At 39.0% G+C, this 24,292-nt stretch overlaps 1 protein-coding gene across 8 annotated transcripts in view; it reads right to left on the bottom strand.

The window, feature by feature from the left end:
• Nucleotides 1-24,292, bottom strand: part of LOC140727912 (rho GTPase-activating protein 6) — a 533,233-nt gene that overhangs the window by 25,183 nt on the left and 483,758 nt on the right. For all 8 annotated transcript variants that reach the window (XM_073045873.1, XM_073045876.1, XM_073045880.1 and 5 more), the window contains exons 8-9: nucleotides 20,414-20,562; nucleotides 9,953-10,132 (exon numbers count right to left, since the gene is read on the bottom strand). In XM_073045873.1, the coding sequence (XP_072901974.1) occupies nucleotides 9,953-10,132; nucleotides 20,414-20,562 (329 nt within the window). The remainder of the gene's footprint in view (nucleotides 1-9,952; nucleotides 10,133-20,413; nucleotides 20,563-24,292) is intronic.

Here is a 24,292-nt window from a genome sequence, read left to right as displayed (position 1 = left end):
TTTTCTCCAGTATAAGTTCTCAGTTGAATATCTTCAGGCTTCAGTTCAGTATCTTTGAAATGCCATTCAAACTCATTTTGTGGAATGACCAAAACAGCTGAGCCAATGTCCAATTCAATTTTAATTAATTTGCAATTCACTTTTGGCATAAGCCAATTGCTTCTCTATTGTAAATTTTCATATTGGAAGTATCAAGGCTACACAGTCCTGTGTCATCCTTATCAATATCAGAGATTTCATCAACATCATGCAGATTAGTGCTCTCCTTGAAACTACAACTTGACTTTTTATCTTTCTCTTCCCTTTACAGTCCATTTATTTTATGTCTGCATGGTCTTTGTATGTGTCCTACTTGGTCGCATTTTCTGCAAGTTTTGCTTTTGAACCTGTATTTGTCTGGTGTATGTGAGCTCCTGCCACAATGATACACAACTTATTTGGCCAGGCTGGTTTCTGATTAGACATTGCAATTTTGTTCATGCCGACCTTCTTTCCTGACTGCAATCAATTGCACCTCTGTCCTTCAATTGTCAAAACCGCTTCAAAAGCGATTTCAACTGTCCTTTTAAATGTAAGTTGTGCTTCAGTTAGGAGCCATTTTTGAATGCTTTCTTGTAGGATTCCACAAGCTAAATGATCTCTTAAGCCCATTACAATGGGAATGCTTAGACAATCCCTTCAATTCAGCCATGTACGCTGAAATGAACTTCCCTTCCTTTTGACTCCACTTAGGAAACCAAAAGCATTCTGCGATCCACAATGGCTTCCATTCTGAATGCATGGTTTGGTTGGAGCAGTTAAACTTCGACGTTAACTGATTGCCTTTAAACACAATGCATTCAGCAAAATTGGAACTTGTTTCTCATCGGCTGTTTCACTTGCTTCAAAATATTGTTGAATTAGCCCAGTATAGATGAGCCAGTTACCCGTTGTGTAATCAAATATGTCCATCTTTCTGATATAGCCACCCATTTCCGCTTTTTTAAAGATTAACATCATTCAGTACTCACTCTTTATAAACCTGCGAACTCTTCCATTTTTTGACTTTAAAAAAACCTGATCACGTCTTCCCTTCTGAAAAACATGTGGTGCGCTGGTTGTTTTGAACTTGACCGCCTGCACGTGCTGGGCTGTATTTTTTTTACTTGCCGTTCTTCGCTGCGCTTTGCTGTGAACTCAAACGTTTTGCTGCGCTTCAACAAGTTGGTGGCTGTGTCAGGTTCATTTCAAAAATACCTCATCGCCAATGTTATGTTTTGTAACTTCAAAACATTAAACTAATTCAAAAGGGAGACATGGAAGACCAAAATGCGGGTCTAATTTAGTGTTTACTTTAAGCAAGGAGCAGGTATCACATGGTAGCACGATGACATATTCAATTCAAGTATTTATACATATAACTTGTAATGAATTATTTAAATCAACACGAATGCTTAATCAAATATATACACAGTATATACAAGATTACACAAATATTACAGGCATTAAATACACAACAATTCTACATCTCGCCTTGTAAGAAAAGTTACTGATGAAGCAATGAAGATGATTGGATTTAGAGGAACTCCTGCTTGTGGCTGGGTTAACCAACATCCAACAACCATAAATTTCTTCCTATATCCAAGACATGACTCCAACCATTGGAGTGTTTTTCCTTTAGTATCAGAGCTCCATTGTGTCACACTTGATCAAATGCTGCTCTTGATATCAAGGGTTATCACTCTTGACACAATTCTAAAATGTACCTTTTAGTCCAAATTTGAATTCAGGCTATAACAAAACTGGAACACAAGAGAATCTGCAGATGCTGGAAATCCAGAGTAACACATACAAAATGGTGGAAGAACTAAGCAGGTCAGGCAGAATCTGTGGAAAAGAATGAACAGTTGACATTTCAGGATGAAACCTTTCATTAGGACTGGAAAGGAAGGGGGAAGAAGCCAGAATAAGGTGGTGGGTAGAGGGGAAGGAGTATAAACTGGAAGTGAAGCCAGGTTGATGGGGGAGGAGTGATGGTGAGAAGCTGGAAAGTGACAGGTAGAAAATGTAAATATCTGAAGGAGAAGGAATCTGATAGGAGAGGGGAGTGGAACATGGGAGAAAAGGAAAAGACCAGGGGGAAGGTGATAGGCCGGTGAGAAGAGTAGAGGTAAGAGGGGAGCCAAATGGGGAATAGAGGAAGAGGAGGAAAGGGAGAGTGGGAAAAATTACCAGAAATTAGAGAAATTGCTATTCTTGCCATCGTTGGAGGCTATCTAGTTGGAATATGAGGTGTTGCTCCTCCACCCTGAGAGTAGCTTCATCATGTTAGTAGAGGAGCCTGCGGACCAACGTATTGATGTGAGAACGGGCTATTGGGAAATCCTGCTCACTACGAATAAAGCGCAGGTGCTCAACAAAGTGGTCCCCCAGTCTAAGTCAGGTGTCATCAATGTAAAGGAGGCTGCATCAGGAGTGCCAAATGCCATTGACCAACAGATTCAACAGGTAAAATGTTGCCTCAACTGGAAAGACTGTTTGGTGCCCTGAATGGAAGTGAAGGAGGAGGTGAATGGGCAGGTGTAGTAGGTGGACAGTGCCAGGAGGGGGTGCGGGGGAAAGAAGAATGGACAACGAAACCATGGAGACTGCGGTCCCTGTGGAAAGTGAAGAGTGGGGGGGGGGGGGAGTAGGTAAAGATGTGTTTGGTGTTAGGATCTTGTTGAAGATGGCAGAAGTTACAGAAAATTATGTGTTGGATGCAAAGGCTCATGGGGTGGTAGGTAAGGGCAGGAAGATGGGGTGAGGGCGGATGTCTGGGAAATGGAGGAGATACTGGTGAGGGTAGCATCAATGGTGGAGGAATGGAAACCCCATTCTCTGAAGAAAGATGACGTCTCTGATGTTCTAGAAAGGAAAACATTATTCTTGGACCAAATGCAGCGGGACTAAGGAAAGGGAATGGCATTTTTACAGGTGACACAGTTGGAAGAAGTATAGTGAAAATACTATAGCTATGAGAAACAGTGGGTTAAAATTGGGTGCTGAGTGATCCTTGTGAAACCCAGACTAAGCAGCAACGAGCAGGATATTGTTAAGTATTGCTTGATAGAACAAATAGAGATTCCTTCCACCATGTTGCTGTTGCCTAGGAGTAGACTGATACAACAGCAATTAGGCAGATTGGACTTTAGTATTTTGTGCAGGCAGAATGTACTTGGGCAATTTTTCACATTATCCATTACTGTAACTATACTGGAATGGCCTAGCTAGGACAACTGGTTCTAGAGTGCAAACCATTAGTACTGCAGCTTAATTCATCTTTGGTTCTCATACAAGAAACGTGCACGTATAGAAGAGGCATGTCACACTCTCCTTTGGAATCTGCTCCAAAGGATTTGGAGATAGATAGAAGTCAACTGCAAAGGCCACATCATGGAGAGAATCTCTGCATTTACCCAGTGCCCTTAACCCAAATCATTCTCCAAAACTGCTGAAATATTTTGGTATGATAGAGTAAGTACTGTCAAAAGTTTAAATTTGTCAAGGGAATTAGGAATTTGGGCAGCTTATGTTTCACACATTTGTTGGTGCTGCTTTGCACACTAGATAGCTGCCCTCTCCTGCGGACTTCAAGGCATTTCTCAAATGTTCTACAAGAGTTATCCCTCAATCAACGTTGCATCTGGGGAAAAAAAAGATTTCCATATTGCTACCACTTTACTTTTTGTTAAACCTTTACCGTGTGCAAATTGCCTTGTACTTCAGAAAGTGCTTTATTGACTGTTGGGAATTAATGTTCTAGAGAACGCAAAATGATTTCTATGTGTCTTTCTTAGTAAAAGAAATTTGGAACTGGCTCACCTTGGAATGCATCTTTAGAGACAATAATAATAGAATTCTGCACTTTTGGTAGGGAGATGAGGATTTAGGCAGGTAAAACAAGTTGAGATTCAGATCAACTATGATCTAATTGAACAAGTTGATTAGCTAGTCATGTTCCTCTGTGGTTAATAACTTGTACTACAAAATAACAACACTGGGAAGCTTTGAAGAACCTCAAAACAGAAATCATAATTATTTTAAAATCCATTTTGCAATTATATTTAAACCCTGTGCAGGTCACATGATAAGCTGGAACTCTTCAGCTACAGTCTCAGAGTGGAGCACAAACAATCTGTGCATGTTGCATTTCTGAAGAAGACAGTGCTTCACGACTGTTCCCAAGGCCAAGTCACGTACTCCACTGAGCCTATGTAGGTTGAACGTACTTTGCAGGTACAAACAGCTGGCAATCGCTCGCTTCTGCGCTGCACTACACTAAATTATCTCTGGAAAAAAAGCCAGATGTTTCTTTGATTGGGTCCAGCACATATGTCAAAACAATGATGTGAACTGTGGCCTCTTTGGAGCTGAGGAGTCTGAAAACTAAACAGAGCACTGAGTGGCTGCTCCAGAGGCAGCAGAGATTCATTATAAAGAAATTCTTGGGCTGTGTTCCCACGAAACTTTCACCACATGAGCAAGAAAGGGTGAATATGGAGTTCAAATGAGATAAAACAAATATTAGCAGGAAAAAACCTTTCTGTTTGTCTGGCTTTAGCACAAAGGGATATCACCTGTCTTGACACTATGCTACTTAACGGCAATTATTATATTTAGAAGCTTTCAGCATTTCAATATGATTTTGCGACTGCTTCTGTTGGCAGGAACCTTCTCTTCCATGCTTCAACTATGAAGCGTTGGATTAGTCTGCAGGAACCAAAGCCAACAAGGAACACAATGAGCCATACTAGTCTTGATTTTCACTTAAATGGACAAGGGGAATGATCACTGGTACTCAAAGCAGTGGAAGAGCACAACTGAAGAAAGAAGTTTAACTTTTGTGCTTGAACAAGTCAAAAGAGGGAAGCCACTTACCTCTGTGGTCCTCTTCAGGTCCTTGCTCCTCTTCCTGCAAGGCTGCTTCATGGGGAAGCTACAACTGCTTTCCTGAGTAAATCTCCAGTTAAAATTGCAGACAAGCCCTGATTACATCATTGGAGCCAGACTTAAATATTTAAAGAAGTCTGGTTTTCTGGTTGCAGTTAACAACCTTTCTACCTGGTCAGAAGAACTAGATCAGTGATTCCCAACAGGGGCATTAGGGGAAATAAGAGTCGTTGGGGGACGTTCAAGATTCTTGTGGAGGTGCAGTAAGCGGCATCCTAACTCAAGGCACGAGACCTGACCGACCATGCCAACTCACTGCCGTCATCAACATCTGATCGTCATTCCTAGTTTGTGTTAATTTAGCTCCGTTAATGATGGATAAATACGAATGGTGCGATCTCGATGAGTCTGAAGGCAGTGAAGCCTTGAATTCGAATCCTGCTAAGAAACAGAAACTACAGAAAGTGTGTCAATACAATGTTACCTACCTGGAGTATGGCTTTATTCCTTTTCCATCAGATCAGCGACGTCCCATATGTCTTATTTGCAATACTGTACTGTTTAATGAAGCCATGAACCCATCAAGATTGCAGGAACATTTCCGTAAAAGACACCCTGAAAAGGCTACCTATGGTATTACTCAGTTCCAGAAAATGAAAGGAGCATTTTAAAAGTGTTGAACACTTGAGTCCTTTGCCAGGAAAGCTTTAAGTGACCCTGATAGAAGTCTCAGTGCTAAAATGATAGTAAAGTTTGTAAAATCTCATACAATTGGTGAAAGGTTGCCTGCTGTGTTAGAAGTGCTCACCACTGATCTCAAAATGGATACCAGTATTTTCAAATCAACTCCTCTGAGTAATAACGCTGTAGCTCGTCGTATTGATGAAATGAATTAAGACACTGAATATCGATTATGCACAGAGCTACAAAAAACAGAATTTGGGATACAACTGGATGAGCCAACTGTGTAAGACAATAAGGCACTGCTAATAGCATAGTTACAGTTTATCAAAAATAGAAAAGTTTATGAAGAGATTCTCTTTTGTAATAAGTTTAAAAACAAATATTAATGGAGAATCAATCTACAACAAGCACAAGATGTATTGAGGATAAAAGTACTCTGATTAGGAACATGATTCCTTGTGCAACAGATGGAGCACCATCTATGACAGGTTACCATGCTGGTTTAGTGGCATTTATGAAAAAAGAAATTCCAAGTCTGTTTGCAATCCGTTGTATAATTCATCAACATCTCAGAGCCAAAAACCTTAGCCAGTGACTTTATTCAAGCCTGACTTTTGTAATATCTGTTATCAACAAATTTAAATCTCATCTATTAAATAGCAGAATATTTTGCACGTTATGCCAAGATAACGATGAAGAGTTTGAAACCTTGCTTCTTCACTCTGAAGTCCGTTGGCTGTCAAAAGGCTGCTGCTTCAAATGCTTCATTGATCTTTTTGACACTGTGGTTGAATTTCAGCTCAAAGTCAACAAGAGCTTGGGAAACAAGATTGAACTGCTTTGTGGAGATGTTGCATCTGGATGACAAATTGAACTTTCTAAATATGCAACTGCAGGGTGAGAATTTCAGTTTAATCCAAGCAAAAAGTGAAGTGTTCATTTTCATTGGAAAATTAGAAATATGTAAGCAAAACATTGGGAGAAGAATGTCCAAACAGGAGAAATTCTGCAGATGCTGGAAATCCAAGTAACACACACACACACACACTTTCGGGCCAAAACCCTTTAGCAGCACTGCTCCTCACAGTTACCCTGCATGGAAAGTATGGCACTGTCTTTCACAGAGGGTGATTTACAGGAGTACTGCTTACACCTGCAGTGGCTGAAGAAGGATTTTCAGAATCAATTCTAGGATTTGAATGATCTGGAAATTCTGCACTGAGTAATTAACTTAATTCTTTTCAAGAAGAAATTATCAAAATGATGAAAAAGCAAAATTGCCGGCTTTTGTGGCATCTAGCTACATTGTCATACGAAGTTTCCTGGTCTTTGGAAACGAGCCAAACTGCTCTTCATTGTATTTCCATCCTCCTACTTTGTTAAAAGAGGCTTCTGTGCAGTAAACCACATCCTCACAAAAAACAGAAACAGCTTGAACATTGTTACCCGTGTGGACTTAAGGCTTTTGCTGTCACAATTTGAACCAGATATTTCAACTCTTGCTAAAAACCATCAAGCTCAAAGATCACATTGATATCTAAGCTGCTGTACAGATTTTACAAATTTAAAAATTTAAAGCAGAACCATTTTTCTCTTGTTAGCATATGGTAGACAAGCTTTTACACATTACGCCAGGAAGTATATTGTGCCTAAGAGGAGCATTGGCAAGTATGAAGGTGTTGCAGGGGGGCATTGGGCGAAAAAAAGGTTGGGAAATGCTGAAATAGATTAAATAGGAACTTCTGCAAGATCAGCTGGACCTTGGCATTAAATCTCCGGAATGATTCAAGCCATCTGTGTGCTCAGGTTAAAATTCCACTGTACTAATTCAGAGTCTGTGCAGGTTAGCTCTCTGGTCTCAGATAGGCAATGCTTCCTGAATTCCAGACACAACCTTCTGAGCTGGGAGTGACTCCATGCAAGAAGCCCACAGAAGCTATGTGCAGCTACAAGAAGCTTATGTTGGAAAGGTCCTGCTTCTACTGAACACGCAGGGGCTGGGTCCTGTGCAACAGCTTCTCAGAGACTTAATGGGTAAACTTGCGACCTTGTCGGCAACTGTTCATACATTGTTTGATCTGCTATATATAGGACATTTTATTAATTAAAACATCTCACTTCGAATGAACCTTACTGACTCTGGAGATCTCCCATCCACTGCCACTAACCTCATAATTCCTGTTGCCTGAACCACACGTTTCTATCTCCTACCCAAGATACACAAACCTAATGGTCCCAATAGGCTCAACAGTTCTGGCTGCTCTTGGCCCACTGAACTTGTGTCTGCATATGCTGACTCCATTTTGTTCCCCATTGATTCAGTCCCTTCCTATCCACATCAGTAACACTTTACATGTTCTTCATCACTTTCCCCTGCCCAGATCACCTTATTTTCACTTTAGACATCCAGCCCTTATATACACCCATTCCCCCATCAGGAAGACCTTCAAGCTCTCTGCTACTTTTTGGACAACAGACATAACTAGGTCCCCACTACCCACCACTATTTGGCAGAACTGGTTCTGACCCTCAACAATTTGTCTTTCTGCTCCTCCCATTTTCTCCAAACCAAAGGTATAGTCATGGGCACTTTCCTAGACCCTAGCTATTCCCGCCTTTTGTTGGCTACGTGGAACAGTTTATGTTCCAAGCCAGCATTGGTAATGCCCTTCAACTCCTTCTGCTGTTTCCTGCACCCATATTGAGCTTATCAGTTTCATCAACTTTGCCTCCAATTTCCACCCTGCCCTTATATTTACCCAGTCTATCCCTGACACTTTGCCCCCCTTTCTTGGTCTCTGAGACCCCATCTCTAAGGAAATTTTTTACAAACCTACTGACTTTGTTATTTTGACTATACCTCATCCCATTCTGTCACTTATAACAATGCTATTCCCTTCTCTCAGTTCCTCCACATATGCCTCAAGATGGGGCTTTAGATTTTAGAACATCTGAGGTGTTCTCTTTTTTTCCCAAAAAAAACGGGGCTTCCCTTCCATCACCATTGATGCTGCCCTCACCCCATCCTTCTGCCAACATAACAGGAATAATGTGCCTCTTGATCTTACCTACCACCCCATGAGCCTCTGTATTCAGCACTTCATTCCCTGATACTTGCTCCATTTATGATGGATTCCTATCACTCAGCACATCTTTCCCCTCCTCCCCCTCTTTGCTTTCCAAAGGGATCATTCTCTATGTGGTTCCTTTGTCCACTCATCCCTCCCCACTGATCTCCCTCCGGGCACTTATCCCTCCAAGTGAGATGTGTGCCACTACTGCCCCAACACCTCCTCCATCACCACCATTTAGGGCCCCAAATAGTCCCTCCAGGTGAGGCGACTTCACCTCTGAGCTTGTTTGGGGCCCCCATCATAACCTGTGCTCCCAGTGTAGCCTCCTTTACATCAGTGACACCTGATATACAGACTGGGGGACCACTTCATCGAACAGCTTCACTCTGTCCACCACAAATGCAGGATGTTCCAGTGGCTGCAAATTTCAATTCAGTTTCCCATTCCTCATTCTGACATGCCTGTCCATGGCCTCCTCTACTGCGAATAAGGGGACAAACTTAGGTTGGAAGAGCAAAACCTCATACTCCTTCTGGGTAGCTTCCAACATGATCGCACAAACATCAACTTCTGGGAATTACTGCCGTCTCTCTTCTTTTTCCCATTTTCTGTTCTGGTTACCCCTCTCAGTCCACTTCTCCTCACCTGCCCATCACCTCTCTCTGGTTCCCTTCCCCCTTCTCTTTCTTCCATGTCCACTGTTCTTTACTAGATTCCTTCTTCCTCGGCCCTTTATCGCTTTTGCCTTTACCTCCCAGCTTCCTATTTCACCACCCCTCCCCTAACCATCTACCTTCCCCTTCACCAGGCCTCACCCATCACCTGTCAGTTTGTACTCCTGCCCCTACCTCCACATTCTGGCTTTTGCCCCCCTCCTTCCTTTCCAGTCCTGATGAAGGGTCTTGGCCTCCAATGTTGGCTGTTCACCCTGATTCATAGATGCTGCTTGACTTGTTGAGTTCCTCCAGCATTTTCTCTCTGTTGATCACTTAAAATGGATCTAATCCGAACACCACAAAACTGCTCTGCAAACACCAGCCACAGAGGAAAGTTTACACATCTTTTCATCAAACTAGTTCTTGAAACATTTTCTTTTCCACTGGAACCTGAAGTAAACATTTGTAGTGGGATAAGGAAATACATTAAGGGTTTTTTCGGACAGAAATCCAGAAACTGCAGCAGTTTTTAAGCCAGAGCTTGGACTGCAAGTTATGGCAGCTTGAACACAACAATAAGCACTCACAAATGAATTAGATATTTGATAAACAGTACCAGCCACTCACCAGGAATAAAGTTCCATAGTTTTCAATTATCTTCTGAACAACATTGATAATGGCAGCACTCTCTTCAGCCCGAGCCGAACTTTGCACACTGAATTCCTTGTCAGAACTCTTCTGTTTATGAAGGAGGTTAGGTCCAAAGATCGTGGCAAGATTAAGTGAAGTCATTTTGTTCCCAGTGATCTAGAAAATAACAAAGCCAGATAGAACATAAAACAGTTGAGCAGAAGGACAAGCCCTCAGCACACAAGATTGTGCTGAACTGATTTAAAATGCCCAACTAAACTATCTGCACCTGTCTACACAACATCCATATCCTGCCATTTCCTGAACATTCTTTTTCCTGTCTAAGGGCCTCTTGAACGCCCCTATTGTACTTGTCTCCATGCCAATCACTGGCAGCATTCCAGCCAGTTTGTGCCCCACTTGTCCCATATATTTCCTTTGAACTTATCCCCCCCCCCACCTTAAATGTAGCTCTCTGGGACATACACAGAAGGTGAGACATTTCGAAGCTGGGTAAAGTCTTACTCTGTCTATGCCTCTCATTCTAAGACCATAAGGCATAGGAGCAGAATTAGGTTATTTGGCCCATCGAATCTGCTCCACCAGAAGATGATCGAGGGTCAGCGGGAGACGCTCATGGAGTGAGTACTGTTTCAGATCCGCTCCATAACCTTTACTTTTTTTAACCTTTGATCACCCTTATTCAACTTATTGTTACCTACACCAAAAGATTTTTGCTACTTTCTCGGGCTTATCGTTAAGATTTTATTGTGAATTTTGGAAGATATGCAAACAGAAATGGCTCTTAGATCCAAAGGACGAGAACCGGGGCAAAACCCGAACGGTAATGGAAAGAAGCAAGCTCAACCGCAACGCACTGAGTTAACTTATGAACTGCTTATGGAGGTTTTGGATAAAAAATTTGAGGAACAACATCAGGCTTTTCAACGAGATATAAAGGCTTTTCAAGACTATATGGTTAAGACGGATTCAGTAATTAACCAGCAACAAGCGCTTATCGCGTCTCTGCAACATGAAGCGCGGAAACGAGATTTGACAATTGAAAAATTGCAACAGGATTTAATTTCGACCATTAAACTGGTGGAGACACTTAAAGCCAAGAGTGTCGATTTGGAGAATCGGTCCAGAAGACAGAACCTACGCATACTTGGTCTCCCAGACGGCATAGAAAAAGGCGATCCTTCGAAATACTTCGCTCAATTTCTAAAAGATGCGTTTCCGTCGGTTTTTCCAGAAAACCCCCCGGTACTTGACCGAGCACATAGAATTTGGAGTCGTTCACCGACGGTTTCAGATAAGCCCCCGGTGGTAATCGTCCGATTTCATTATGTACACGACAAAGAACAACTCATTCGTGAAGCTCAAAGGGCCGGGATGATTAAATTTCATGAGTATTGTTTTCGTTTGGTGCAAGATTTTAGCCCAGAAGTTATGAAGAAAAGGCTGCTTTTTAAACCTCTGATGTCTGAATGTTATGAGAAAAATCTAAAACCTGCGCTCTTATACCCGGCGAAGCTCAGGATTTCCCCCCCGAATGCTCCGCGTAAAGTATTTCTGTCTACCTTTGAGGCGAAAAAGTATTTGGAGGAGAACTTCCCTACTGATACAGTTACTACTCTCCATTAAATGAGTGATTCTGATCGTGAAAGATGGTTTTCGATTCCTTAAACCAGGGTTAGTCTCTGGTTATTGGTGTAGGTTTATCCTATACTTCATATTTAAGTTAAAGTGTGTTTTCGTTATATTAATCGCTTTGTCTTATACACTTTAACTACTATACTATATTCTTGTCTATTATTTTTGTTCCCTTGAAGGTATATTTTTAACCTTTTGAAGTGAATTTTTTGTTTAATATCAAGATAATGGTTTTTTGCAAAGTATTGGTTTTGTTTAAGATGGCGTTATTGTTTCTTTTTTTTCGTCTTCTTCCTATAATGCATCGCTTATCATAGTTTAAATACTTCTTGATTTGATTGGGTTATAACCCGATTTATAAACTTTTAGTGATTCTACTCCCTTTTTCTTTACAACTCAGCATATTAAGAAGCGTAGTTTTTAGTACTGCGATCATAATTCTTAAAGTTCGGGTGGTTTTTTTTAATATATATCCTTTAAACACGGAGTGGTCTGCCACTGATATGGGGGTAGAGTTAGTCTCATTTTTTCTTTTTTCTAGTCATATTTTGGCTTTTTTTCTTTTTCATGTGGGGGTGGGGGTTGGTCTGTTTTCCTTTTTAATTTTCCTCTTATCAATTTGTTTTAGTTTTTTTACTTGGGCTGTTCTTGAACTACAAATATGTCTACGATGTCGTCACTTCCGGGTCCGCTCTTTATTTTTGTTCCTCTTCCGGGTGCATGAGTTTATAACATGGTTAACCCTTTATATACCAAAGGGATGACTTTAGAAACATGGCTCAAACCATTAACTTTGTGTCTTGGAATATTAATGGATTAAACCATCCGATTAAACGAAAGAAGATTTTCAAAGTATTCCAAAGACTTAATGCTCATATCATTTTTGTACAAGAAACTCATGTGAGGAAGGAGGACAAATATCGCTTTTTTAGGTCTTGGCGGGGTCAACAGTATCATTCGAATTCGAATGCCAAAGTTAAGGGAGTTCCAATTTTTATTGACTCCTCTATTACATTTGTTCAACATGATATCCTTTCGGATCCGAATGGTAGATTTTTGTTAATTACGGGTTTACTCGGTAATAAAAAGGTTGCTATGGTTAATGTTTATGCCCCAAATGTGGATTGTCCTGATTTCTTTAAGTCCTTATTTACTTCTTTACCTAATTTAAATGAATATAAGTTAATAATGGGTGGTGACTTTAATTGTTGTCTAATTCCTTTGATGGACAAATCTATACCTATTCAGACTCTACCCAATAAGTCGGCCACTTGTATTAACTCCTTTTTGACTGATAATGGAGTTTTTGATATTTGGAGATTTCGTCATCCTAATGACAAAGAGTTTTCTTTTTTCTCACATGTTTATCACTCCTATTCGAGAATTGATTATTTTTTTATTGACTCTTGTTTTATTCCATCGGTAATTGGTTGTAATTATGATATTATAGCTATTTCCGACCATGCTCCATTAAAACTTTCTATTAATTTTACGGATACAGCTTTAAGTGCTAGACAATGGCGATTTGACTCTACCTTATTGCAAGATCCGGACTTTATTAAATTTATGAAGGAACAGATCGATTTCTTCTTTTCAACTAATTCCACGGAGGATATCTCTTGTGGAATACTTTGGGACACTTTTAAAGCGTATATACGTGGACAGATTATCTCTTATTCTGCTGGTCTGAGAAAATGCATTAAGAAGGAAACTCTTTTATTGGTTGATAAAATTAAAGAGATTGACAAGAAATATTCGACTACTCCTAGCAAGGAGCTTTACAAACAAAGGGTTGAACTTCAAATGGAACATAGTTTATTACTCACATCTCCGATTGAAAATCAATTAATGAAAACCAGATCTGATTTTTATATACATAGTGATAAATCGGGAAAACTGTTAGCTAGTCAGCTGAAGAATGTTTCAGTTAAACGTCAAATCACTATGGTTCGTCAGCAAAATGGGGATTTGACAGTTAACCATGATGAGATAAATAAGTCTTTTCAAGACTTTTATACCTCCCTGTATCAATCTGAATTCCCTCAGGATCATAATACCATGTGTGATTTTCTCGGGAAATTGAATTTTCCAAAACTATCATCTGATGATCTTTCAGTAATAGATACTCCGTTTACGGATGCGGAAATTAAAGGGGTCATTTCCTCAATGAATTCTGGGAAAACACCAGGTCCAGATGGGTACACAGTAGAATTTTTTAAATGTTTTTCTGCTACTCTATCTCCTTGGCTATGCAAGGTTTTTGAAAAAGCAATTAGATTGGGGAATTTGCCTCAATCTTTTTATAGAGCTTCCATTTCCTTAATACTGAAGAAAGATAAAGACCCTACTGATTGTGCATCTTATAGACCAATATCTTTATTGAATGTGGATTCTAAGATTTTTTCCAAGTTACTGGCTTCCAGGCTGGAGAAGGTATTACCCCAAATTATTTCGGAAGACCACACCGGTTTTATTAAAAATCGCTATTCTTTTTTCAATGTTAGGAGATTATTGAATATTGTTTATACTCCTTCACACAATACTTCAGAATGTGTTATTTCATTAGATGCGGAGAAAGCATTTGATAGAGTTGAATGGCCTTACTTATTTTATGTGCTGGAGAAGTTTAATTTCAGTCCGACCTTTATTTCTTGGATTAAACTGATATATCAAACTTCAGTAGCCTCGGTGTTTACTAATAATCAAAGATCTCCATTTTTTCGTTTATTTCGGGGCACTAGACAAGGTTGTCCTCTTAGTCCATTACTATTTAACATCGCTTTAGAACCTTTGGCAATAGCCATCAGAGAATCACAGGATATTTTGGGTATTAATCGTGGAACAGATATTCATAAGGTATCTTTATACGCAGATGATTTATTATTATTCATCTCTAACCCTGAGAAATCTATTCCAGCAGTCTTATCATTGTTGGCTCAATTTAGTGAGTTTTCTGGGTATAAGTTAAATCTTAATAAGAGTGAATTGTTTCCTTTGAATAGACAGGTCCCAAACTATGGTATTTTACCATTTAAATTAGTTAAAGACTCTTTTACTTACTTAGGGATTAAAATTACAAAAAACCATAAAGAATTATTTAGGTTTAATTTTCTACCCTTAATTGATCAGATTAAAGGCTTGTTTATTAAGTGGTCACCATTATCTTTGTCTCTGATAGGTAGGATTAATGCTATTAAGATGGTTATTTTACCTAAATTTTTATATATTTTTCAAGCGGTACCAATTTTTATTCCGAAATCCTTTTTTACTAATATTGATTCAAAAATTTCCTCATATATATGGCAGAATAAAAATCCCAGGTTAGGTAAAATATACTTACAGAAGACAAGGAAGGATGGTGGGTTGGCATTACCCAATTTCAGATTTTACTATTGGGCAGTTAATATTAGATATTTGATATATTGGTTGAAAGAATGGGATGGTCCTTTTGGCCCTCATTGGGTGAGTTTGGAAACTAAATCGGTATCTGCTTATGCTCTGGGTTCTATTTTAGGGACATCTCTCCCTTTTGCTCTTTCTAAATTGCCGAATCAAATTGACAACCCGATAGTTAAATATACCTTAGGTATATGGTTTCAATTTCGGAAATTTTTCGGGTTGACTCAATTCGTGTTAAATAGTCCTATTGTATCTAATTGTTTTTTCCACCCCTCAATTATAGATCAAGCTTTTTTGGCTTGGAAAACTAAGGGATTATTAAGATTTTCTGACTTATTTTTGGACAACTGTTTTATGTCTTTTGAGCAATTAGCAAATAAATATAATTTGCCTAGATTTCATTTTTTTAGATACTTACAGGTTAGGCATTTTTTAAGTACGGTACTTCCTTCATTCCCAAATTTTGTGTCTTCAGATATTTTGGAGAGTTTGTTTGAATTAAACCCTTTTCAAAAAGGGCTTATATCAAAACTTTATAATATAATTATGAAGATACGTTCAGTGTCCTTTGATAAGACCAAAAATGATTGGAAAAGAGAGCTTAATCTTATTATTTCTATTGAGAATTGGGATAGAATTCTTCAATTAGTTAATACATCATCTATATGTGCCAAACATTCATTAATACAATTTAAGGTTGTGCATAGGGCCCATATGTCCAAGGATAAATTAGCTCATTTTTATTCTCATATAAACCCTATTTGTGACAGATGTCAATCAGAAATCGTGTCTTTAACTCATATGTTTTGGTCATGTCCGATTTTGGAAAGATATTTTTGATATTATTTCGGCGGTACTGAACATTGATTTACAACCCCATCCTATTACCGCAATTTTTGGTTTACCGATGATGGGCTCACTTCACTTATCTCCTTCCGCTTGTCGAATAATTGCTTTTCTCACATTGATGGCTAGAAGATCTATTTTGTTGAATTGGAAGGAAATTAATCCTCCCACGGTATTTCATTGGCTTTCTCAAACTATGTTATGTCTAAATTTAGAAAAAATTAGAAGTGCTGTATTTGATACTTCTATTAAATTTGAAAAGATATGGAGACCATTTATTCAATATTTTCATATGATGTAATGGCCCTGTGCCAGGCTTATTGGTTTTTTCAGCCTTAATCGTATGTATGTTGAGAGGATCGGAGTTGACGACATTGATGTTTATGTATGCTTGTGAGATACTATGAACAGCCCTTTTTTTTTCTTCTCTTTTTTTTTATTAGTTTTTTTTTAGTTTTTTCTTCCTTTTTTGTTTTTTTTCTTAGATATTAGATTAGTAGTTTAGTTAACTTTCATATATAGATTTTTTTTCTCTTTTTTTATATTATATATTATGGAATATCTAGACTTACCTTGTTCATATATACACTATATGGTTTATGTTTTGGGAAAGCTTACTTATACTGTATTCATTGTTTATGTATTCCTTCATGTGTAATGGGAGTTTATATGTTTGTAATCCATTATTAATATTTTAATTGTATTTTGTTCATAATATTTTTAATACTAATAAAAAGATTAAAAGAAGAATCTGCTCCACCATTCATTCATGGTTGATTTATTATCCTTCTTAACCCCATTTTCCTGCTTTCTCCCCATAACCTTTGATGTCCTGACTAATTAAGAACCTATTAATCTTCGCTTTAAATATACCCAATGATTTGGGTCTCCACAGGCATCCATGGCAATGAATTCCAAAGAATCACCACCCTCTTGTAAAGAAACTCTTCCTCATCTCTGTCCTAAGGAGAAGCCCTTCTACTCTTAGGCTGTGGTCTCTGGTCCTAGACTCTCTACTATTGTAAATGTAGCATGCTACATGCCTTTAACATCCTATCAACCTGTCTAGCCACTTTCAGAGAAGTATGGACTTGGATGCCAAGGGTCATCTGCTGTAATGGCTTCTCCGTAATGTTTCACTGCTCAGGCTAACGAAATGTCTTCTCTGTAATGTTCACTGCTGAGGTAATGGTTTCTCTGTAGCAGCAATGTTTGGGTTATGGCTGGAGACAACAGGACTGTGGTATGCATGTTAGCCAATCAGGATTTTGTTGCTGGGTCTTGTGAATCTGGAAGGAGATTTTTCGAGGGCTTTTGCCAGGGATAGATGAGGAGAGAAGACACAAATGGAGAGATCTGGTAGACCGCTAGACAGGGTGGACTCGGAGCAAGGGTCTGAAGGGCAGCGATGATCAGAGGAGGTATAGTGAACAATCAATTTATCAGTGAGCTCCAACTTTGCACAAGACTGTTTAATATGATTGGGCTCTTTTTTCTTTTATTTTGCTTCTCTACTAAACATATAGTCAAAATAAGAATTATAAAGCTTAATCGTTTAATCGTATATTGTGTACTGTTTGTTATTTCAGGGTACTGATTTGTAACAGGGGACACATCACGCAGCATCCACCCAAACGAGATTTCTTAAGTTTGGCCAGGCAGGGGGCTATCACCCCCTATATTAAGCCGCTAGCCATAGCAAGAGTTAAACAGCTAAACTGCAGAGAGGTGAGAAAGTGTGAAGTCTACCACTGCCAGCGCAACTTCCATTAAATTCCTGATACTTATCATATTTTGAAAGGAAGTTCAATTCACTTTTCTTGATAGTATTGTTGCATTGTTGATAGTATTGTGTTGATAAGCAGCTTGTAGAACAAATTGTTACTAAGTCTGACATACTTGTAAAATATATTTTAAAAACTGACTTTATTTAACAGTTACAAGGAAAAACCTGCAATCTGATAGCATGCAACGAGGCTACTGCCACTTCCCTGGGAAAACTCAAACTTTCCAGCAGCAATATTGGGCGTCACAGATTTATACTATTTCCTTCACTTAGCCACGCTTTAAATAGAATTGAAAGATGATTTGATTGTATATCTTGATCATCTGAAACACTGATATGGAATTTTGGTTCAGAGATCTGCTGGAGATGCACATTCCAGACTGGGTGGTGGACCCATTTGTGGTGAATGTGAATGACGTTGGCACCAGTTTACAAGAATGTCTTATTGACCCGCAGAGTGATATAACAGCTCAAACACAATTCAAATGCAGCAAGCAAAGTTTCTGGGTAACTAATAATAATCAAAATAAGTTTCCACAGCTCTGGGAGAAAGCAAAGTTGTTTTTAATTGGACTTTCCACCTCTTGTCTAGGTGAATTTGATTTTAGTCAAGCTCATCGTCTGCCATCGAAACCTCATAACTGTCTTGATGTTGTGAAAAAAGGTGATCTTTGATTATCTTCAACCAAGTTGCAATCAGTTATTTTAAAACTTGTTAGGTTGCTTCAGTAAATACCTGAATTAACAATATTAAGCACTTTTTCCTTGCTGATTGGAAGTATATTACATTTTGTAAATAATATCCCATTCAGAGATTTGAAATAGTTTTATTTTTCATATGCACCTGTAACATTATATTTAACATATAGCAATACCTATATCCTGTTAAAGCATTAATATGGGGTGTACATTAGAATAATTAGCACAATTGACCAAAACAAACCTAAGCAACCAAGAAGGTGGGGCCACAGAGGGAAATGAAATTCACAACTGGATCACAAGCTGAAAAAGGTTGAGAACCACTGTATTAGTGGATGAGCTGACAGCCCCAGATCGAAAACCGTCTACCTGGCAGAAGTGAGGCTGGTACTTAAACTACACTTATCCAACAGGTAAGAGTTTCTTGTTTCCTGTGTGGACGTGGGTGGGAACTAAAGGGAGGATGTGAAATCAATGGCACAGAAAAAGGGAGTGCAGTAATCAGAAGAATATCATAATCAAGGGTACAGGCATTGGTCTCTGGAGCAAACACTGAGTCCTAAAGGCTGTACTGCCTGCTTGGTGCTTGGATCAACAACACCTCACCAGGGCTGGAGCAGAACTTGGAGTGGGAGAGGGTGGATTCTGTTGTCATGATCCACGAAGACCCTATTGATCGAGGGAAGACTGGGAAGTGGTGTTCTGCTGAGGGATTATGAGGGATCTGGGGCATGAATGAAAAACAGGGTGATTATCTCTTAATGGTCACCTGAACCATGTACAGACTAAGAAAGGATAAGCATAATTAGAGAGGTAAATGCATGGCTCAAAGTGTGGTATAGGTGAAATGAGTTCCAATCTGTGGCATACTGGCAACAGCACCTCTCTCTTACCAATTCTCTCTTCTAATCCACAAGAAGATACAAGAATTTGAAAGCTCAGAAAACTAAACTCATGAACAGGTCCTTCCCCACTGCTTTCAGACTTCATTATTGTAACTTCAGCATTCCTTTTTGCCCCACTTCTGTCTGCATTACTACATTTTGCACTTTTCCATTGCCCTGCCCTTGTCGTGACATTTATTTTTGAATTTATTACTACAGGTGTATAGCACTTACTCTGTGAGTTTCACACAAGCAAAGGACAAGGCAGCTTGGTGTATACGACCATGAAGTAATCCGAATCGGAGGAGAGAACTGCTCCCATTGGGATGAGCTTCACTTGAACTGTGCAGGGGCCAGTACCTCAGCTAACAGCATAGGTAAGGTTGCAGACAAGAGTTTTAAACTGATTAAGGGACAGGAGGACTCCAAAAACAGGATGTTTCATAAATCAAGGAGAAATGACAGCAGCGGCATAAGAAAATGAGAAGAAAATTGACAAGTATAACGAGCATGAACAGAAAAATCCATTTAGTAAAAACTTTTTTTAAAAATGAACGTTTAACAGTATGTGAATAGATTTACAATAGCAACACAGTGAGTATGATCATTACAGAGATGTGGCTGCAGGCTGACCAGGGCTGCTCAATACTTGCAGGTTCCAGATTATGATACTGCTCTGCCTTCCTTCCCTTCAGGCCTGTTCTCCTACTTGAAATACACATTTCTGGTGGCCTGTTAGAGTAATTTCTCGTCTGTGGTTAGAAAGTTTAAAATTGAAACTATTTAGAATTTGGGATTCCTACCAAGATTTTGGTTAAGCATGTTATCACAGTATTAGGGACAATAAATCTGGACCATTTCTTGGCTTCCAAGTGCATGGAATTAATGAGTCTGCCGTCACAATTTAATGCAACAACTGCACTGTTAGCTAATAAAATAATTGTTTAAAGTCTAACAATTTCAGAAGTTTGGATAAATCTTAAATGCTGTTTCATTTTAAATGAGTACAGCTTTTCAATAGGAGTGGATCTAATAGGACATACTCCAGCTGCAGGAAGGGACAGAGAAGGGGAGGAAGTGGGGGCAAGGGGGGAGTACTAGGTCAGTTTAGTGACAGCACCAATACAATACTTACATCTCATCATGCCCTACGAAATCCCGACGCCATTATATTAAGACTGCCCTTACCTCATGTCCATCTTTGTCCAAGGTATCCTCAGCGTGATTTGCTACCATGGCAAGGAACTCCACAAGTCTGTGGAGGGTATCACAATTGCACGGAGGGAGGAGGTAAATGAGCAGCTGCAAGACACTGAGCTGTTCTTCTTGATCCAATACTACAGGAGGGGTAAAAGTAAAGACAGTTCCAACATTAAAATCAATACAAGTTGAATGAACCAATAAAAGAACAGCAATTCTATGAAGTGATGACATATGAAGTAAAAGGAATAAAAATTACATATTAGTTTTAAATTCACTTTGTGAAGTATGAGATTTGGTGAGATATTAGACCTTTGTAAAATATGCTGGGAGCAGGGAATAGTTGGGGGGGGGGGGAAGTTTGGAAGTTCTGTTTCATTCACCTCAACATTACCAATTTTGGAAGTGGAGGAGAAATCACAGCAGTTACTAAATAGATTTCAGTTTCCAGGCAAAGAATTTATGAGGCAAAACCCAAAAGCACCAATTCATACTTTGATTTATAAACTCACTCAGCAAACATGTCACCCTTGGCAACAAATACAAGATAGGGAATAGGAAGAAAAGGCCTTTGAACCCTGCTCGGCTGTTCACTACACCACAGGTAGTCTCATATTACCTCAACACCACTGTACCCTCGACTTCACTAGAGTCCAAGAATCTAACTTGAATTTATTCAGTGAGGTGAACTCTCTGGGGAAGAGTATTCCAAAGATGCACAATCTTCTGAGAAGTTGCTCTTCCTCATTTCTATCTTTGATAGGTTACTCTTCATTTCCTGTCTAACTCTAGATTGGCCCATGAGATGAAACACATTCTCAGCATTTATCCAGTCATGTCCTTTCAGAATCATACATTTCTGTAAGATCATGTCACATCCTTCCAAAGAAATTCCAATCAATATAGGTCCAGGTCTGTTCAATCTTTCTTCATGAGGCAACCCCTTCATCCCAGCTATCAACCTGCAAACCTTTGCAGAACTGCCTTTAAGAAGACAATACTCACCTGTGTCCTATCAAGTTGTAAAAAGACTTCTTTGCTTTTATACTGCATTCCTTTTCAACAAATGCCATTCCAATAATTTGACTTAACAGCATACTAACATTAAGCTTCGTGGAAACCTAGATCCCAGTGTCGAGTGGTATTCCATACTTCTCCATTTAAACAATATCTGATTTCCTATTCTTCCCTGCAATGTAGATTACCTAACATTTCCACATATTATCCTTCATCTGACAACTCTTTGCCCCATTACTAGATCTACCTTTAGACCACTGTACTCGGTATCTTCCTCACAGCTTTCTCTCCCATTTATCTTTTTTATCAACAAATCTAGTTATAGAACATTCAGAGTCCTTATCCATAATGACAGTTTTTATTTACTTTATTTAGAGATAGAGCGCAGAACAGGTCCTTTGATCTGCCCCAACAAGTAACCCAGTGATTTAACCCAAGCCTAATCACAGAACAATTTACAATGACCAATTACTATCTTTGGATAGTGGGAGGAAACTGATGCATCTGAAGGAAACTCGTGCACACGGGAAGGAACTTACAAACTTGTTTACATAGGACGCTGGAACTGAACTCCGAACTCCTATGCCCTAAACTGTAATAGCATTGCAATAACTGCTACACTACCGCGTCTTGTTACTGGATACTGGAATAGATTCCAGCATTTTCACAATTTTCCCAACTTATCTCAGGCAACCAGCCTTTATTTTTCCTGTTTTTTGGTTTCCCTCCTTTCCAATTGTCAGCAACTTTCCTAAATTCTAAGCAATTTTAGAATTTCACAACCAACACATCCACTATCTCTGTATCATTTTTAGACAGTGGTATTCAAGCCATCAGGTCCAAAAACTGTTCAGTCTATAGTCCCCTTAGTTTACCTAGAAAAGTCTCTCCAGTGATTTTGACTGCTTGCCTTCTTCCTTCAAAAATATTTTTTTTACCATTACCACTAGCATCTTCTACCAAGAAGAAGTAAGTTATTTGCTCAACATCTGTACCACTTCCTTTCTTTCTATGACTAATTCCTTATTCCCATTCTCTAACTAACCAATATTAACTCAAATAGGTATTCTCTTTCTTTTGTACATAGAAACTCTGATTGTCAGCTTTCATTTTTCTCTCCTCTTCTTCTATTCCCCACTATGGCCTCCTACACTTCTCTCACCTGTGCCTGGTGCCCTTCACTCTTCCTTTTCCCCTCAAATCCACGCTCCTCTCCTATCAGATTGCTTCTTCTCTAGCCCTTTACGTTTCCTATCCACCTGGCTTCATCTATCACCTTCTAGCTAACCTCCTCCCCCCCCACCATCTTTTTATTCTGGTGTTTTCCTCCTTCCTTTCTAGTCCTCAAGCAGGGTCTAGGCCCAAAACATCAACTGTTCATTTCCATGGATGCTGTCTGACCTGCAGAGTTCCTCCAGTATTTTCTGTATGTTACTTTCGATTTCCAGCATCTGTAGAATTTCTTGTGTTTTTCATTTTTCGTGCTGGTTTCTTCCTTTTTATCATTTGGTCATAATTTATTGCTTTTTAAACCTTTTTGTTGCTTTCTAAGCCTTTCTCAATGTTCTAGTCTGTCCTGATCTTTGTAAAAAGTGCTTGCCTCACATTCAGTTGGATACCATGGACGGTTCCTTTTTCTTCTAGGGCTTTTTTTTTTAGGAATTTGTACTGATGATCTACAACCTTTTAATCTGTTTTCCCAGTTTACTTTAGCCATCACTGCCTTTGCACCTCTATAATTCCCTTCATTTAAGCACAACTTCATACCCAAATTTTTGACTCCCAAACAGTATGTGAAGTTCTATTCTTGCCCAGAGAATCCTTCACTATCAATCATTATTTCATTCCACTTTATTACACACAATCACATCTAAATAGCCTTGTTCATGACTGGTTCTGCAAAGCATTTTTGAAGAAACTTTCTGTAAACACTATGAACTGATGCATAAGGTTACATTTGCCAATACCATTTGTCCAACTCATAAAAAGATTAAAGTACTTCATCACAAGACTTGTTACCTATAATGTGTACTGTAGTGTGCCAATATTAGAGGGTCTATGGACTGTTGCCACCAGTAATTAATTGGTCTAAGCTCATTTCTCATCACTGTAACAAATGTTAACTGCTATCACACTTTATTTCCCTTTCTGTTTATTCTTTGAAATGTCAAACACTGAAAATTTTCAATTCCTAGTTTGAATTTAATTGTTTAATTTTTCATGATCTTGACACATCCACTAAGATGACAGTCACAGTTCCTCTCCACCTAAGTGCATAAAGCCTATTTAAAGGTCTTCCACACCCTAATTCATTTTTCTTCATCACTGCTGATTCCATTAATACCCATTGTTTCTCCTTCATTTTAGCTTGCTTTATCCTTCCTTCTTTCCCTGCTTCTCCTCCTTACATATTCATCTCCAAGCCTCTTCCTCTTCTTCCGCAATCCTTTCTCTGCTTTCAATTTATTTTCCTCCTTCCCATTTATCAGTATCTCTTTTCCTAAATACCAATTTATAATACCCTACCATTGTTTAATTTTGACCTTCTCCATTTCCCTTTGTTTTTCTCCCTTCCTGCTCAGTTTATCTCTTTGAGCTCTACTCTCTTCTGTTTATTCTGTGCTTTGCCTCTGCTTTTTCCATACATGTCCTTTTCCTTTCCATCTTCACAGGGTTCTGAGGAAAATATATAAAAGTAGGGAACTGGAATTGTCTGAAGGACCACATCTTGCCAAAACAGATATAAAGTTAAAGCTTATCGGGGGGGGGGGGGGGAGATAAAACACTGAAGGTGGAGTGAAACGAACAAGAAATGGAAGCTGATTTTCTAATTTCCCACTTGGAAAGCAA

This window comes from Hemitrygon akajei, chromosome 5 (assembly GCF_048418815.1).
Source record: "Hemitrygon akajei chromosome 5, sHemAka1.3, whole genome shotgun sequence".
Taxonomy (NCBI): Eukaryota; Metazoa; Chordata; class Chondrichthyes; order Myliobatiformes; family Dasyatidae; genus Hemitrygon; species Hemitrygon akajei.
This window is presented reverse-complemented; position numbering and strand designations above follow the sequence as displayed.